Source organism: Chiloscyllium punctatum, chromosome 48 (genome assembly GCF_047496795.1).
Source record: "Chiloscyllium punctatum isolate Juve2018m chromosome 48, sChiPun1.3, whole genome shotgun sequence".
NCBI lineage: Eukaryota > Metazoa > Chordata > Chondrichthyes > Orectolobiformes > Hemiscylliidae > Chiloscyllium > Chiloscyllium punctatum.
The window spans coordinates 30,188,208-30,206,220 of record NC_092786.1 but is presented as its reverse complement, the minus strand read 5'-3'; the positions used below and the strand labels follow the sequence as shown (position 1 = coordinate 30,206,220).

At 40.3% G+C, this 18,013-nt stretch overlaps 1 protein-coding gene across 2 annotated transcripts in view; it reads right to left on the bottom strand.

Annotated features, from left to right (window-relative positions):
- Window positions 1-2,009: 2,009 nt before the first annotated feature.
- The window catches only part of rasef2 (RAS and EF-hand domain containing 2), an 83,024-nt gene continuing 67,020 nt past the window's right edge, over window positions 2,010-18,013 (bottom strand). For both annotated transcript variants that reach the window (XM_072564919.1, XM_072564918.1), the window contains exons 11-17: window positions 16,702-16,821; window positions 13,997-14,141; window positions 11,770-11,851; window positions 10,812-10,926; window positions 4,728-4,847; window positions 3,662-3,738; window positions 2,010-2,514 (exon numbers count right to left, since the gene is read on the bottom strand). In XM_072564919.1, coding sequence (XP_072421020.1) covers window positions 2,412-2,514; window positions 3,662-3,738; window positions 4,728-4,847; window positions 10,812-10,926; window positions 11,770-11,851; window positions 13,997-14,141; window positions 16,702-16,821 — 762 coding nt within the window. In that variant the 3' untranslated portion in view covers window positions 2,010-2,411. The remainder of the gene's footprint in view (window positions 2,515-3,661; window positions 3,739-4,727; window positions 4,848-10,811; window positions 10,927-11,769; window positions 11,852-13,996; window positions 14,142-16,701; window positions 16,822-18,013) is intronic.

Here is an 18,013-nt window from a genome sequence, read left to right as displayed (position 1 = left end):
GAACCTGTGAAGAGAAGAACAGCAATAATGGATGACCTTACACCTCAGCCTGATTGGGTCAATCAAATTGGAAAGGGTAGCTAAGACTATAAATTCAGAGTAATGTGTCAAGGAACTAACCAGGGAACTAGCTGTCCTGGATCTGGTAATGGGTAACAAACCAAGTTTAATAAATGACAAATAAAAGATGACTCATGCTTAACATGATAGAATTTATAGTACAGTTTAGGTGTGAGACAGGTTGGAAAGGAGAGAGTTTAATTTTGTTAAAAGGGAATTACAATCAAACGAGGATAGAGTTAGCTCACAGACTGAACAGATAGCAGGAAACACAGTAAACAAGCACTGGCAGACATTTAAGCAGATAATTCATGACTCAGCAAAAATAAGGAACAAGGATTGTAAGAGAGGAATAAACCAAGAAAGTTGAGAATATAAAATGGAAAAAAAAGCATATCAGAAGACAAAAGTCAGTGATAGTCCAAAAAGACTGGGATAAATTGAGAATCCAGCAAAGGAGAACTAAAAAGATGATAAAAGAGAAAATAAACTGAGGGTAAAGTTTACAAGAACTGACAAAGTCCTTAAAATAGGAAGAGAAATTAAAGCTCATTAGAAACAAGTGGGGGTAATGGTCTTTTAAAGCATTGGCAACCTGTGCCCAGTGAGATTCCAGAGAATATATATTCAAGACTTGGAGGAAGAAAGTAAAAATGTATTGGAACCAATTTTGCAGATGACTCAAAAACAACAAGGTGCCGGGGTGGGGGTACAAACAGTTTGGAAAGATATTGATAACTTGACTGATCAAGAGTTGGCAAATGGAGGACAGTATGGGAAAATGTGAAGTTCATTTTGGAAGAGAAATAGGAGTATTATTTAAATGGGGATAAACTGCAGAAATTTGCAACACAAAAGAGACTTGTATACAAAACACAAAGCTAGCTCACAGGTGCAGCAGGTAACCAGGAAGGCTGTATAAGATGCTGGTAAGACCATGCTACCTTATTTAAAGAAAACTGTTATTTCATTGGAGTCAGTTAAGAGAAGGTTCACTAGGATGATCTCTGGTATGGAGGGATTGTCACAATTTGTCCTGATACCCCTATTGTATTTATTAACAACAGACTTTGGCTGGAACAAACCATCTTGCTACACTGTGTTCTGGCTGTGATAGCTCTTCAGTTCCAGCAGATGGAACCAGTCAGTTTTAAATCAGCAAGTTTGCAGATGGATGAAGCGAAAACGAAAGCCCTGTAGACAAAAAGATTCCTAGCCATAGAAAACACTGGTTTAAAATATGCTGGTCACTAGGCCAATGCAACCCACTCAAATTCCTAACAATGAAAGTCTGTTCTCAGCAGATATGAGCACTTGACTGCTGGCGAGTAAGGTGCACTGCTTTTGGGTTGTCATAACTGAAGATCACACAGGAAAGACGCTTTTACTTCAAAGTGAAAGGGTAGTCCTCACCATATCCAAGAATTTAATTCCTTGCAGTGTTCCCAAGTCTGCAGTGTACAGTAACTGGATTGATCATTTTTTAAAAATATCCTGGGTGTAGTCAAGAATGATAGATACTTGGGATATAGATACAAAGAACAGTTACCTGGGATGAAGCCAAGCAGTAATCCTGTGGAGGAAGATATAGTGGAACATGAAATCAGTAAATTTTCAGGAAAAATTGACTTTTATCTCTGTGGAGTTAAAGATTGAGAAAGAAGAAAGTTTGAAAAATGTCAAATTTAAAAAAAAGCACATTGACCTGGACCCAAAATACCGATCACTGCAGCAGACAGCTGGGAACTGACAACCGGAAGCGGCAGAGACAAACCACTATAAATGCCGGAGGAAACAACACAGAAGCGCTTCACAGGAGGCTCCCAAGCACTGAGGTTGTCACCTAGACAGGGGACAAAACGTCTGCAACACAAATTCCCAGCTCGACGAACAAAACCACAACAACGAGCACCCGAGCTACAAATCTTCTCCCAAACTTTGAAAAAAAAGTGGTTTACTGTAATTCACTTTATTTCAGTTTCTAACCCAAAAGCTTTTACTGAATAAATGCCATTTCAAAAAACAAACTCCTTCATTTTATAAAACTTATTTTTACATTCCTTGCACGTTATTTTTAAAGTGTCAGTTACATATCAAGGTTAAAATTTATCACAAAATAGAATGGGTAACACTTGTTCCTCAGCTCAAAAATATACATTTCAACCTATATACCATCAAAAATATACAGTGTTAGCCATTTAGTGGCCATTAAACAGATGCTCTCAAATGAGAGTAAAATTTTGCCAAAAGGAAAAATGCGTTATAGCGTATTGTGAGCAAACATCACAAATCCCATGAATTATCTGCGTCTTTGAGGACAGTGAACAATGACAATCCAAGGATTTCTAGTCTTATGTTTTGCAGCAGTTGTTCAGTACCTTTTTCCCATCTGCTGCTATTAGCTTTGTCACTGGTTGAACACTGTCCCTGATGTTTGCATTCTTCTTGGCTTCTCTGCACAAGGGAGAAATGAACACAAATTATGTTGATGTATGCACTGGACAGACATCAAGTTTATTCCAATGATTTGTGTTTCAGTTAGAGATTAATTAGTACTGCTGAACATGGTTTTGGCACATAAACATTTGTACTAGGTATGTCTGGTTATCTGATGCATACAGGGGTCTATTGTGGTTTTGTTCTTGTTGGCCAGAGATGGGTTTTCATGCTTCAGCTGTTTTGATTTGGCAACAAGGCGTGGATTCAGATTTCAGTTGCTACAGCCTGTATGCAACACTTAAAGTTGATCGAGAGATTTTCCCTCTGCCCAAGAGGCAGCACCCATCCTGATGGTATAACCTGCAACTCATCAGGGTGTCCCATTAAATCCCTCAGGAACTTGAAATCAGGCTTAACATCCTTCATTTTCTCAGTCCTAATTTGTCAACTCACCCACTGCTGTCAAGATTTCCATTTCCGATTGCTAGCCAGAGAGTGCAGACACTACACAAGACTTGGCTATGAACGTCACTGATTAACATACCTCACTCTTGAATAGTAGCTGCAAGAGCAAGGCACCACAAGACCAAGTAGTGAATCCCAGTAACACTTGTTCAGTACAACTTCTGTTTTAATAACTATTACCAGGATAACTATGACAATTCCATTATTTTCTGGACCTTGTCCCCACTCCAGGAATTTGTGAATACATGTCTCAGTAATGGAACATTTCTCAACACAGGGATTATCTTAACACCAAAAGCTCCAATTTTAATCAAACCAGTGATTAATCAGACATAATGCAGAAGCAAATTACTGCAGATGATGCAATCTGTACTGAACAAAACCATGCTGGGAATCAGAGGGTCAGGCAACATCTATGGAGATAGAGTCATGTAGACTTGAAACATTAGCTTGCTCTCTCCACAGATGCTACTTGATCCTCTGATTTCCAGCATTATTTTTTGTTTGCAATCTATCTGCATTACTTCCAAAGTTCTTCATGTAATCCAGAAACCAGGATAAAGAATGATCTGTAAAGAAAGTTCTTCCTCTTTCATTAAGTGGTTTTGTGTTGTTACCCAAGTAATTGCAGCAGTTAGAATAGACTCATTCGGTTTACTTTAATACCGTAGAACTGTACAGTTAGAAGTGAATTTACCTGGCCAAATGCAGAACAGCCTCCACCACATTGGTCCCATCTTTAGCACTTGTTTCACAGAATAATGCGTTGTAAGTCTAGACAAAGAAGACGACCAGTTTAGAGTCCATTTCTGGTCATCACAAGTCATTCAGCCATCACCTGCCCTTATCCCAAACAAAACATTCTTCAGACATTCAGCCTATTTTCTTTTGTAAACCACATTTGAATCACCATCACTAGGATTGGCACTCTGTCTCACACTGAATTGCTCGCATCCAAAGTGTTCTCATGTCACCATAATTTCTTCTGCCAATTACTCTAGATTAGTCCCCTCTGGTTTAGGAGCTTTCTGCCCACCAAGCCTGCAATGATTCCTATTTATTTCCGCTACATATTGCCTATATGTAGATTTCTATTACTCAGATACATGAATAAGAGGCAATCAATCAAGATACACCTTAAATGCTGCTAATGTGCCTACTTCCCCCACTTGCACTGGTAGTGCATTCCAGGTATCCACCATCCTCAATGAAAAATTTTCCCTACACTTCACCCCTAAACTCCCCCCACCTGTGCCCTCTTGTAAATGACCTTTCCACCCTCCACCTATCCAGATTCTCTTATTGGAATTTTGAATGTCTTAATTTGACTACTATCAAAATGTTCACTCATACCTAAGGAGAGCAGCCCAGCTTCTACAATTTGTCATTTTAACTAAAGTCCCTCACCCATATATATATCCTCAACTTTCTGTACCCTCTCAGAAGTCTTGCCATTCTTCCTAAAAATGTGGTGCCTGGAACTGGACAACTGGTTAACTTGGATTTATTTACATACAGGTTAATCTACAAATTATATCACAACAACCACTAAGAAAGATTAACTCAATGTAATACCCACACTGCTGGACACACGTGCGGAAAGGCCATATGCTCATTGTAGTAACAGTGAAAACCAACTTAATCATTTACCTGAAAAATTGTTCTTTATTAGTGTCACTTTGTTTGGAAAAGCAGCTTTTATATAAATTTCACTTCTGGTTTGTATTAATGACAATATATATTTATATCACAATAAATCTCACCATAGCTAATTTCTCTCCATGGGCAGTCAGCACAGTGCCACGCTGTGTACGAGGCAGTTCGTTTCTCAAATCTATTTTGTTCCCAATTAAGATAATTGGCGTTGGGAAGTCAGTAGAACTCTGAAAAACACATTCATTCATTGTAAACTTTGAACTGTTTGCATGCCATACATAATGAAGCCTGCATATTGGGGACACAGTCTTGAGCAGTCTATTTTGGTATTTTCTGTTTTGTGTTTTAAGTCAACAGGGAATTCTTTACCTAAAAAGAGCATCTGAGAAGCTACTCATCCTGGAGATGGAGTTGTGTCTATTCCACAGGTAGAACAGTTTGTCCACCGCTACAGATGCAAGAAAAAAAAACAGCTCCCTATTCCACAAAAACAATTTCTGTCACAGAACTCACTTGTTCACCTGTTTTAAAAAATACATTTGATGGCTGTCCATAATTTGAAGGGTCCATGGTTTCAGAGTGCCTCTTCCAAGTTATTTGGATTAATCAAGATTCTAGTGTCTGCTTATATAGGTTTCACAATATACAAGGTTTTTGGAAAAAGAGTTCCTGATATTGTTAAAGCCTTAGATCCCATTTAAGGAACAGATTGTAAATCATTTTGTTTCACTGGTGACAACAGCATCAAGAGTATACAATACCAGCTCACCATCTTGGTTCAGGTAGACAGTGCAATACTCCACACACCAACACACAGCAGGAGATAGGTGAGAAGTTTCATATATTATACTTTAGAATATCCTGAAGATAAAATGTATGTCACATCTCATGGATAACTTTGGTTACATAGATAAAATTACCAACCAATCTGGAGAATGCAAGGTGCCATGGACAGAAAAGTTGATGAATATAATTTTCTAGCCTTGGCACAAGATCTCTTGCCCAAGAAAGAATGTTAGAGATTCATTTTTAGACTGGAACATGCAATCTAATCTGGTATTTCTGTCAACACCCCACCTGCCTGCTCAGGTGGTCATAAAAGGATCTCAGAATCTTTAGAATGAGCACATTGTGAAAGCAGTGTCCTTTCCCTATAGCCCTACAAATATTTTCCCTTCAGCTGTTTAACCAATTCCCATTCAAAACTACTCTTGAATCTGCATCAGAAGTACAATCAGGATTCTAAACAGGCTTTTCTTTATGTCGCCGTTAGTTCTCAGTCCATGTCTTGGTCTACACCTGCTAGTTTTCAATGAAGGTGCATTGAAGTGAAGGGTCACTGCGCCCACACCCTCTGCCACATGAGTCTCTAAAGAGAGAGCAGGAACGGACTTTTCATTTCTGCTGTTGGGTATCCAGGCAAACTGCACTGCGCTTTATATCATCCAACTCAAACTAAAAACTTTGAAACAGAAAAAAGTGGGACTCTGGAAGCTTTCTCCACTGGTATATGACCTTTAACACAGCAGCAGCAGCACTCAGTCAGATGTATAGAATGGGAACAGACCCTTCAGTCCAACTCATCCATGCCAACCAGATATTCCAACTCAATCTAGTTCCCAGTACCCAGCCCATATCCCTCCGAACCCTTCCTATTCATAAACACATCCAAATGCCTTTTAAAATGTTACCATTGTACTAGCCTCCACCACTTCCTCTGGCAGCTTATTCCATACAAGCACCACCCTGTGAGAAAGTTGCCCCTTAGGTCTCATCCTAAATCTATATCCTCTGGTTATGGACTCCCCCCACCCCAGGGAAATAACTGTATCTTTATCCTATCTGTGCCCCTCATGATTTAGTAAACCCCTACAAGGTTGCCCCTCAGCCTCCAATGCTCCTGGGAAAACAGCCCCAGTCTATTCAGCATTTCCCTTTAGCTCTAATCCTCCAACCTTGGCAACATCCTAGTAAGTCTGTAAAAATGGATTATCCTTTCTGACCTTTTGCATGTCTGAACATTCCATACTTTCTGTCCAGCTCCCACCTAATCCCATTCAGCGAAAGGACAGCAACCATAGCCTCTCCAATCTATCCAGCCATGTAACTAAAGAATCCTATGGTTTTCCACACTCTCCAAAGCCTTCACATCTTCCCTGAAGTGTCAAAGAATCAGACCAATCTCAGATTATAACAGAATTAGTGGTCACCATGATGCCGTTGCTAATGTTTGATGCTTCTACTTACAGAACCCAAGAATGGGATATACTTTTTTTTAAAAAAAACTTATTTCTTAACTTTCCCTATCTTCAACAATTTGTGCACATGTACTCCAGGCCTCTGCTCCATCGTGTTTAGAAGGGCACCTTTTATTGTGTTGCCCCCGTTCACCCACTCTACAAAATTGGTGCATTGCCATACACCAAATTTCAGTCTATGTTCCCTGAAAAGTGCTCATCAACCTGCTCTCAGTTCACGAGATACAAGTTGAATGTCATCTATAAATTTTAGAATTGCGAATGCGCATACGAGACCAAGTTGCTGTTATGTTAAGAGAAACAGTAATTTGTGTACCAACCACTTCAGAAGCCTCCAGCCCAAACACAAACTTAGTCACATTGCTGTTCTTCAGACCTTTTATTCGCCAAGATTTAAAGCTGCAGGCAACCTCATTAAATAAGATTTCTCAAAACACAAGATGTGTTGAAAGGACTGATTAGGTAATATAGCTTAAGCAAATTAGTCATATACAATTTGCCTTTAACAGGTCCAGGCTGGCTTTTTTCTTAATTCAGTATCGAGAGTGTGGCGCTGGAAAAGCACAGCCGGTCAGGCAGTATCCATGGAGCAGGAGAGTCAACATTTCGGGCTAAAGTCCTTTATCAGGAATGAGGCTTGTGGGCCAAGGGTGCTGAGAAGTAAATGGGACGTGGGGGAGGGTGGGGTGGGGCGGGGAAGAGAGAGAGAGAGGAAAGAGGGGAGGGAAGTGGAAGATAGCTGAGTGTGATAGGCAGATGAAGGTGGGAGTGAAGGTTACAGGTTGGAGAGGAAAGTGGATCGGATAGGTGGGAAGGGAGATGGACAGGTCAAGAGAGTGGTGCACGGTTGGAAGGTTGGATCTGGGATAAGATGAGGGAAAGGGAAGTGAAGAAACTGGTGAAATCCATATTGATCTCGTGTGATTGGAGGGTCCCAAGACGGAAGATGAGACATTCCCCCTCCAGGCAGTGGGTGGTCAAGGTTTGGTGATAGAGGTGGCACAGTACCTACATGGTCCTTGGGGAGTGGGAAAAAGATTTAAAACATTCATCCATGTGGCAGTGGAACGGTTTCGTGCATGTCCCAGAGATGTTCCACAAGTAGGTGTCCTACCCCCTGCAATGTAGAGGAGACTGTATTGGGAGCAACGGATACAGTAAATGAAGCGTGTGGAAGTGCCAGTCCCTTCGTAGTTTCCATCCGTCAGCATACTTTGATCAATTCTTGGTGGTTTATCAACATTATATACCTCCAGCCTAACTAATAATCTCAAATTTTAGCCCATCCAGTATGTCAACTATTCCCCAACCCCACCTTCATTATGACTTTGACAGTATCTTATTGTTGGTAAGGGCAGATACAAAAATACTCATTTAGTACCTCTGCAATGCCCCTACCTCAAAGGAACCCTTTTAGTTAGAGTTAGAGTCAGATTCATTACTCTTATTTTTACTATTCATCTTCAGAAAATGTTAATGTCTTGTGTTGGCACTAATATCATGGCACAATTTGAAGTACCTGGATAAAATTTCTTTCTCAAAACTAATTTGACAGGAGATTATCTGACCAGTGCTGTTTAATCTTGCAGGGAGAATGGTTTAAAAAAGAAATTTATTTGCAAAATGTAACTATCGAGTACTTTGGGATATCTTAAGGATCTTGAAAGTATGATATAAATACACAACTCTCCTTTAAAAGGTTAAAATTGATTTATTTTTTAAAATAGCAATTGGTCATAAAATGTCAAACTCCAGGTGAAAGAGAAAATCATGGAAGAGAAATCAATTTCCCACCTGGAGAACAGTTTAGGAAACTCTGGTTTCTGTACGGTCACTGTACACTAATCAGTTTGATTTGTCGCTATCATTATTGCTTTGCTTGGACAACTCTGCCCTGTGGCACATGCTGTTTATATACACAGAACTATGCTGCTTCTACACTGTAGTAGAGTTCAGCATTATAGGTTCTGAGGAAACCATACATTTGGCACCCACTGTGTAATCTGCTAGTCACCCCATTTAAAAGAGGAAGAGATAAGATAATCTCAGGACATTGAACATTTTAGAAAAATAAGAGAGAATTATACAGTTACAGGATGAACAAAGGACTTGAATCATAGGGAAGCACTACAACAGACATGGGTGATTGACTAGAAGAAGTAAAAGGTAAAGGTAAAGGTAACATGGAAAAATGCATTTACAAAGCGTGTTGGGGGATTGATTCTTAGAGTCACATGTTGCAGAACCTACACAGTAACAGCCTGTTTTAGATCTAGTAATGGGGTAGGATTCATAGACAAGAGAGAGAAAAGGATCCTGTTGGGGTGGGATGTATTTCAGTTTGATGGCGAGCAACACAGATACCCAGGGTCCTCAACTTAAGGTAAATTACAGAAGTACGAACTAAACGGGCTTGAAAATTGGACGAAGGTGAACACCAATGAAGGATCAGTGGCAGATGTTTGCTCAGCAAAAAAAAAAAAAGGCTGCCTGGTCAAAGAGGAGGACAAGGAGAACAACCATGAACCATCTGTAGTGAACAAAAATTGGTCAAGACGACTATCCAATCAAAAACTAAGGCGTACAAAGTGACAAAAACGCAACGTAAGTCAGAAGTCACTGAAGTCTACAAAAAAAAACAACAGTTGGCAGTACAGACTTGAGCTGAAGGACCTCTTCTGTACTGTAGGATTCAAACTAACAAATTCCCCTGAGCATCTTGAGGCATACAAAATGACAGAACAGCAGCTAAACCTGAATGTGGGATCCTTGGAGTTCTGAGAGTTAATCAGGAACAGAGAAATGGCAAAATATTGGTTAGGTTATCTGATTCAGTCTTCAGTGGGAGACATTGTGAAAATCCCAAAGATATCAGATAGGCAAGGGAGGGAAAATTTTTTGTGACAGTATCAATTAGAACACCGTATGTGACAAATAAATGGGGCTGAATGCAGACCAAAAACAAAAAAAAAATCACCAGAACCCGATGACCTGGAGATAAAAGATTTTAAAAGCAAGTGATTGCAGAGACAGTGAAGGCACTGGTTGGAATATTCCAGATCTCACTAGATTCTCAGAGGGTTCCAACAGATCACAACATCACTAACATGATCCCTGTATTCAAGAAGAAACACACAAAGCAGACAACTATAGGCTAGTTAGCCTGTCATTGGGAAAATGACAGTTCAGTAAGAATGCATTAGCTCTTCTAAATGGCCTGCCATTTCTATCTAGTGAAAGTGAAATCATATTTAACCAATTGGCTTGAGTTCCTCTAAGATATGAACAAGCAGAGTTGATAAAGGAAAACTAGAAGATGTAATGCATTTGAACTTCCAAAAGACATTCAGTAATGGTACCACATAGAAGATTACTACACAAGGCAGAGCTCTCAGTATTAGGGGTAATGTATTAGCATGGATTAAGTGATGGTCTTCTCAGGTGGAAATACTAACTAGGGGAGTGTCACAAGATCGGTCAGTCCTTGGGCCTCTATTTGTGACTTGTATTAATAACTTGGAGGTATAATGTATCCAAGTTTGCTGCTGATACAAGAGATGGGTGAGGAGGCATTTTGCAATGAGGGACATAAAAGAACCTGCAAGGGGATATAAGTAGATCGAGTGAATGGCAAAAATGTGAAAGTTTAATGTAAGAAAATGAGAGGTCATGCAATTTGATAGGGAGAATCAAACCAGAGACAGATCCACCAAGAACATGTTTAATAGTGGGACAGGTTTGAGGGTCCAAAATGGCTTTCTACAGCTGCTTTTTCTTATACAACTGCAAACAGATCATGTAATCCAAAAGGAAGCTAGACCACAACAGTAGCTTAAGTGAACGACTATAAACTTGAAAATGCCCACTGTCATAACAGCCCAATACAAAACCGTAGAAAAGGTTGAAAAATTGTTAAGCAAACAAGAGATGTACCTTAATTTCATCAATCCACTCTCTGACATTAAGAAAACTAGTCTCAGAGGTCACGTCGTATAGTAATAACACACCATGTGCTTTTCGGAAGTAGGATTTGGCAATACTGCGAAACCTGACAGAAAATAAAAGGAAGAAAAATGCCGTGGTTTACTAAAAAGCATTTGAGCTATATGGAAATGGGTTTCGTACTGTACAGACTCAAAACGGATTCATCCATATTGTTCACCTACAGTAAGAGACATCGTTACAAAGATGCAGTTTTATTTTTTTAAAAAAAAGAGATTGCTAAGCTAAAGAGATAGTGACAAAATAGAAGATAAAATATGGAATGAAAGTGGTATGACTGGTTCTTAATTCTGGCTAACAAACTTGGTTAAAAAGATTAGAGGGCTTCATTTACTGGGAACAGTATATTGCGAGATTCCTCTCCGAAGGAAAACAAAACGTTTGAGCAAAAATCAAATTCCTCCATTAAAAAAGATCACACTCAAACATGATTTTTTTACCTTCACAGCAGAAACCCACAATCAACCAATCATTCCTGACAAAGTCAGTGACTCATTTTATTGGAATGAAATAGAGCAGGTTCCACACTGAAAAATAGGGCTGGTGCAGTTTTAAACCCCATCTGTAACCTCCAGCTGGGTGGCTTACTATAATAGAGATTTGAGTGTTATAATTTGGAACATGTTGGTGGAACAAGTATTTTGTCATTTACTTTATGTTTGTACAAGAGCAAAGGTTTTGCATCTCTAAGATTATACTTCCCTGCATTAACTATAAGTGCATACACAGATGGACCACTTTAAACATGGCTACGGTGAGTATTCTCTGTGCAATTAACATCTAATGCTATAAAAATAGAATATAATAATTGTGGGCAAGGATGCAGATTTAAATTCTGACTTATTTCAGAAAAGCCATTAAGTTTCTCACTTTAACCAGTCACCTTTACCTCTCCTGCCCAGCAGTGTCCCAAATCTGTAACGTGGCACTTTCACCATCAACCAATAACTTCTTCATTTGAAAATCAACTCCTAAAGACAAACAGATAGATTTTTTTTAAAAAATACAATGCATGCTGGAAAAATCAGAAACCAAAACAAAAATTGCTGGAAAAAGCTCAGCAGGTCTGACAGCATCTGTGGAGAGAAAGCGGAGGTAATGAGGAGTCCAGTGACCCTCCACCAGAAGATAATATTCAACATTAGGATTAGATCTTTTGAAAGAAAAGCAGAAAAAGTTACTAAAAAGATGCATAAGACAATATTATTAATATGGTCCATGTAATTGGGCGCACAGTTTTACAAGTGGAACATAGATTTGTAGCAGGTATTTCGGTCATTTAAATGATCATGACTGATCAAAGTCAGAAATGTATTAGTTTCTATTTTAAATCTTGGTCGCCATACTATAGAAAAGATGTGGAGGCACTGGAACAGGTACAGAGGAGTTTACCAAGATGTTGCCTGGTATGGTGGGAAGATCATATGAGGAAAGGCTGAGGCACTTGGGGCTGATTTCATTGGAGAAAAGAAGGTTTAGGGGTGACTTGATAGAGGTGTAGAAGATGATTAGGGGTTTTGATAGGGTTGACCACGAGAACCTTTTTCCACGTATGGAGTCAGCTATTACAAGGGGGCATAGCTTTAAATTAAGGGGTGGAAGTTATAGGACAGATGTTAGGGGTAGATTCTTTACTCAGTGAGTCGTGAGTTCATGGAATGCCCTGCCAGTAGCAATGGTGGACTCTCCCTCTTTATGGGCATTTAAACGGGCATTGGATAGGCATAAGGAGGATAGTGGGCTAGTGTAGGTTAGGTGGGCTTGGATCGGCGCAACATCGAGGGCCAAAGGGCGCTGTATTTTTCTATGTTCTATGTTCTAAATATACACAGACTGAACTTCAACATCCCTTTAAAAGCAGAATTCCAAAAATTCACCTCCCTCAGTTTAAAATATATTCTCCTAATCTCAGTCTTAAATGGCACTCCTCTTATTTTTAAATGGTCCCAGCAGGTTCGGAACACTAACTCAACCACGTTTACCCTATCTACCCCTTTTAAGTATTATTTTGTAGGGTTCAACAAGACCACCTCATCCTTCAAAGCCCAAGAGAATACAGAGCTGAAAATGTGTTGCTGGAAAAGCGCAGCAGGTCAGGCAGCATCCAAGGAGCAGGAGAATCGACATTTCGGGCTTGAGCCCTTCTTCAGGAATTCTTCTTCAGAGAATACAGGCCATTATCTCTCTTTACAGGACAATCCCACCATTCCAGGGACAGGTTTGGTGTATCTTGGTTGCACTCCATCCATGCAAAGTGTATTCATTCTTAGGAAGTGGGCATCACCAGCCAGCCAGCTTGGCCAACATTTGCTGGACCTCAACAGTCACCCTCAAAACAGTGATGAGGGTACTTGCTCAGCAACAGTTCGTAACAGTTTTGATACATTGGAGTAGTTAGAGTGAAGCATTAAGAGTTGCTATGTGATTGGAGTCCCACATAAGGCAGGCAAAGACAGAAGGTTTCCTTTCCCAATGCAGTTAGGGTTTCCATGACAATAATGAGAAACTGATTGTTACTTTTACTGAGGAGTTTCTATTACTTCTATTTAAAGACATATTCTCAGAATTCTCAGAAGTACTGTAGTGCGATTTTAACTCATGTCTTGCTGCATTCCTAGCACAGTACTGGTGAACTAAACTATCCTACCCAAAAAAGGTTTAACCAACCTTGCGACCTACAACTGCTGGTTTTGCAATCCTTCAGTGACTGCACTTAGGGTCTGTTTCTGTGCTGTATGACTCTTTGGCCCAACTCATCCATACCAACCTGGTTTCCTAACCTTAACTAGTCTCATTTGCCTATGCTGGGCTCATATCCCTCTACACCTTTCCTATCCATGTACCTGATCAAACTTTGTAACTGTACTTGCCTTTACCACTTCCTCTAATTTTCTCCCCTTAATAACATCTCCAAACCTCAATGCATCCTGGAACACAAGTAAATAAAATGCGTTTGGTGTAGGTGACTCACCCCTATTGCCTCTGTTCCAACACCAGTTGAGTAAATACCTGAACTGTTGCTTTCAAACAGAAACATTGAGAATGCAAGGCAGTTCACTTAAAACAGTCACATTAAAACAACAAAATCAGGCAGTTACAAAAGATAAATCTCTTACCCAAGGTGGTAGGAATATGCCCTTTAAACTCATTCATACACAGACGCAATAAAAAGCTGGATTTCCCCGAACCAGCATCCCCAGCAAGGACAAGTCTGTAGAGTGGGCCATCGGGTTTGGAGTTCTCTACTGCATTACCCGTGTTCTGAAAAGACAAACAACATTCTTTGATAAAAATGCACGAATCTAAATTCTTTTTAACTTTCCTTTTGTGAAGTTTATAGTCCTGATTCATCAGAATAACTAATATCAGAATTCAATTCAACTGAACTCAAATCACTGAATTACCTCTTTAAAAAAAAAAGGAAGCTAAAATTTCAATGAGAAAATGTCAGAGATTAGGTAAGGCATCCAACACAATGAACTGCTGATCTCAGTTAATTTCTCCAATTGATCATGATCCCCTGACTGTGTGGGGGATGAAATATGGATGTGTCACAGGTTGTGTGTTATGGTGCACGTGCAGGGATACAGGCAGATGTATCATAGCAGGATGATCTGCTCAGTTAATTTTACATGACAAAAAGGTTATACATCATGCATATACAACAGCTTATATTTAAATGTAGTAAAAATGTTTCCAGGAACTCCCAAAGGTTAACAGTCTGGAAATGAATAAGTGATTTTGTACACTTTGGAATTTTCTCTCCTCCTTAGAGATGGTCAAAGTGTGGTAAAAGGGGGAAGATATTGGACCAGTTGAGCCAAGAGTTACTTAGAGTCATAGAGATGTACAGCATGGAAACAGACCCTTCGGTCCATGCCGACCAGATATCCCAACCCAATCTAGTCCCACCTGCCAGCACCCAGCCCATATCCCTCCAAACCCTTCCTATTCATATACCCATCCAGATGTCTTTTAAAACATTGCAATCGTACTAGCCGCCACCACTTCCTCTGGCAGCTCATTCCATACACGCACCACCCTGTGTGAAAACCTCTTCCTGCCACTTCACCAATTAGGTTCTGGACAACAAGGTTCATTTGGGACTCTCAACCCACCCTCAATTAAGGAAATTTAGTGGTTAACTAATAGCCATCTTCTCATAATCAGCTGTCTTTCTAACCGGCAATATAAACGCGTAGCTTTCTTTGATAACTTTCTCCTCCCACCTAAGGCACAGCCCCACATTCAGCATACACCCTCCTGTACCTTACCAGAGTGCTGTTACTTTGGAGGCATGTTCACAAGTAAGCGTCAGTCCATTCAGTTGAATAAAAGCCATGACCCGCCAACATCCACAACCTGGTGAAATTTCCATCTCAGGAGTGGGGAGACACAGAGCAATTGGAATATCCTGGTCAGCACCCCTAAATCAGCACTGAAATGGATCAACACTGACCCTTTCCCAAAATAAACAATTATCTACTGCCTGGATCAACGCACGCTTGGGGTAAGGTTGAGCAAACACTTACACCACATATTGTTGGCATTGAGTGTCTAACCAGTTCTGCCTGCTGGTTTACCATGCAGTCACCATTCCATTCAAGAGAAGATTTACCATGCTTCCTTAATTTGGGCACATTCAGATTGCCGACCTAGTTTGAATATTGCCCATCAACATGAAAGCATAGAATTGCTGCATTCCCAGAAATATTCAAGTATTACTTATACATTAAGTACATGCAACAAAGCATCAACCTGGAACTGGTTAGTGAGTCTCAGGCTGTTCCAATCTGTCCCTCTCCCAATGGCTGCTAACATGGGAAGCCATCCCTTGTAGAAACTCCACAGGGTGATAATGAGTGAGGTGCAATGATCAAATACAGATCCATCAGAAGACTGTGGAAATCAAACTAGAAGGTGTTGCAAGTTAAGCTTATGGTTTCCATTATGCTGTTGCAGGACCCAAGCAGGAACAAAGAGAAAACTCAAGTTCTGTTCAATAGCCAAATGCAGCCAGCCTGGAGTTTGAGAGATCTTCATTTTTAAGTAATGTTCATCTCTTCACCAGTTTTCATTGTGAATTCTCGGTTGAGCAGAGTGCCTGAACAAAAAGCAAACTTAACACAAGTCTGCAACTCTTACAGAAAGGGCTAGATTAGCAGCTGCTTATGAGCCTAAGAATAACAGTATCCTCAATTTAATGCAAACCAAATAAATTACTTATAAAAATACTTCACATTGCAGATTGGTACATCATAGTTTGAATGATCACAGACAAAATAACATGCTCTTATTGATAGAGGTTTAGAAACAGAACATTTTGGGTCTCTAGGAATTGATAGCTGGCACCACAGTCAACAAAAATGGATTAAACTTCAATTAAATGGCAATGATGTAAACATTTATAAACTGCAACCCCAATACAAATGCATCACCCCCTTCTCCCAAAGTAAAACGTGGATTTACAATGTCGTATTCATCATAATGTTGACTTCCCATACATTTTGGGAATGTCTTGTTTGCCCAATTCAAAAGATTAGAATTGGCGTGTCCCAGGAGTTAATCTAGGGGGAAAAAATGGGAATTGGCCCTCTGACCCAAGGGGCTCAGAGTGGAACATCTCTCTTTCACCCCCCCCCCCCCCCCCAATTGGTCTCAGTTTTTAAATTTCAACCTTTCACCTCTCTGGTCACATGGTTCTGGCTAGGTTGGGAAGGTGCTGAGGGGGTAAAATGTCGCGATGCTCAAGGTATTGATATTGTGCACGGGCAAGGGCTGATAGAGGGTGTCTTCTCATCGGTCATTGTTGGGAAGTTACCTTGGAGGTGAATGCTGGCAGACGTCTCCTTGATGATGCTATAGAACTGGAACGGCTAACAGGCCGTGATGGCTTCCACGTCCCGGGCAGTCCATCCACCTCAGATTTAAACTCCGGCATCTAAAAGAAACAGCCAGATAAACATTCAACAGTCTTGGTCCACAGAGAGATTATTACAAACATTAAAAGCACATTTTATATTCACTTCCCACAAGGTCACTTTTCCTTTGCTCTGTATTACATGAATCCCACTGGTTTCCTGGCTGCTTCTTGTCCAGAGTCATCTTATTGGTTTATTCCTGACTCTATCCTGACATGTTCAGTAACATGTCTGCACGGTGGCTCAGTGGTTAGCAGCACTGACTCAACAGCTACAGGTTGGATTCCAGCTTTGGGTGACTTTCGCACATTCTCCCGTGTCTGCGTGGGTTTCCTCTGGGTGCTTCAGTTTCCTCCCACTGTCCAAAGTGGTGCAGCTTAGGTGAACTGGCCGTGCTAAATTACCCATTGGTGTCGAGGGAGGTGTAGGTTTGGTGCATTAGTCATGGGAAATGTAAAGTAATAGGGTAGGGGACTAGGTCTGGGTGGGATACTTTGGAGGGTCGGTGTTGACTTGTTGGATCAAATGATCTGTTTCCACGCTGTAGGGATTCTATGATTCTGTGTCTACAACCACACCTTTGTGTGCTAAAACAGCAAGTGAATTGTATCAAAACAAACGTTTGACACTAATCTACATTAAATGATATTAAGGCTGGTGATCAAATGTTTTATCAAAGTGATATGGTTTAATAAGCACCTCAAAGAGAGGGTGGTGGAAGGGAGGGAGGGGAGGAGATGGAGGGTTAGAAGAATGTCTAGATCTTACATCTCGGCTAGCTGAAGGACAGTAGCTGATGATGGAATACTGAAAATTGTAGGTTTTGAAGGCTTGGAATTGAAGAACATCAATCTCAGAGGGTTATGGCTCTGGAGGAAGAGAGAGGCTATGGAGAGATTCAAACAAATGAGGGGGGTTTTAGGATGAGTGTTTTAGGGGTGGCGGTGGTGATGGTATGGGGTGGGTAAGGAACATATTTGTGTCACATGTCAAAACAATGGCTTTGATCTTCAATATTTAATTGGGAACAAAGTCCTAAACTTAATTGTATAATAAGATTTGAAGTTAATGAAAAAAGTCAATACAGCTTACTTAAAATGGAATTCACCAACCCTTTGTGCCCCTCACCATTTACCTGGAAACAATAAAGACCTCATTATAGGTAGACCCACAAATACAAAGTAACCATAAGTTTGACACAGCTGGAAGAGA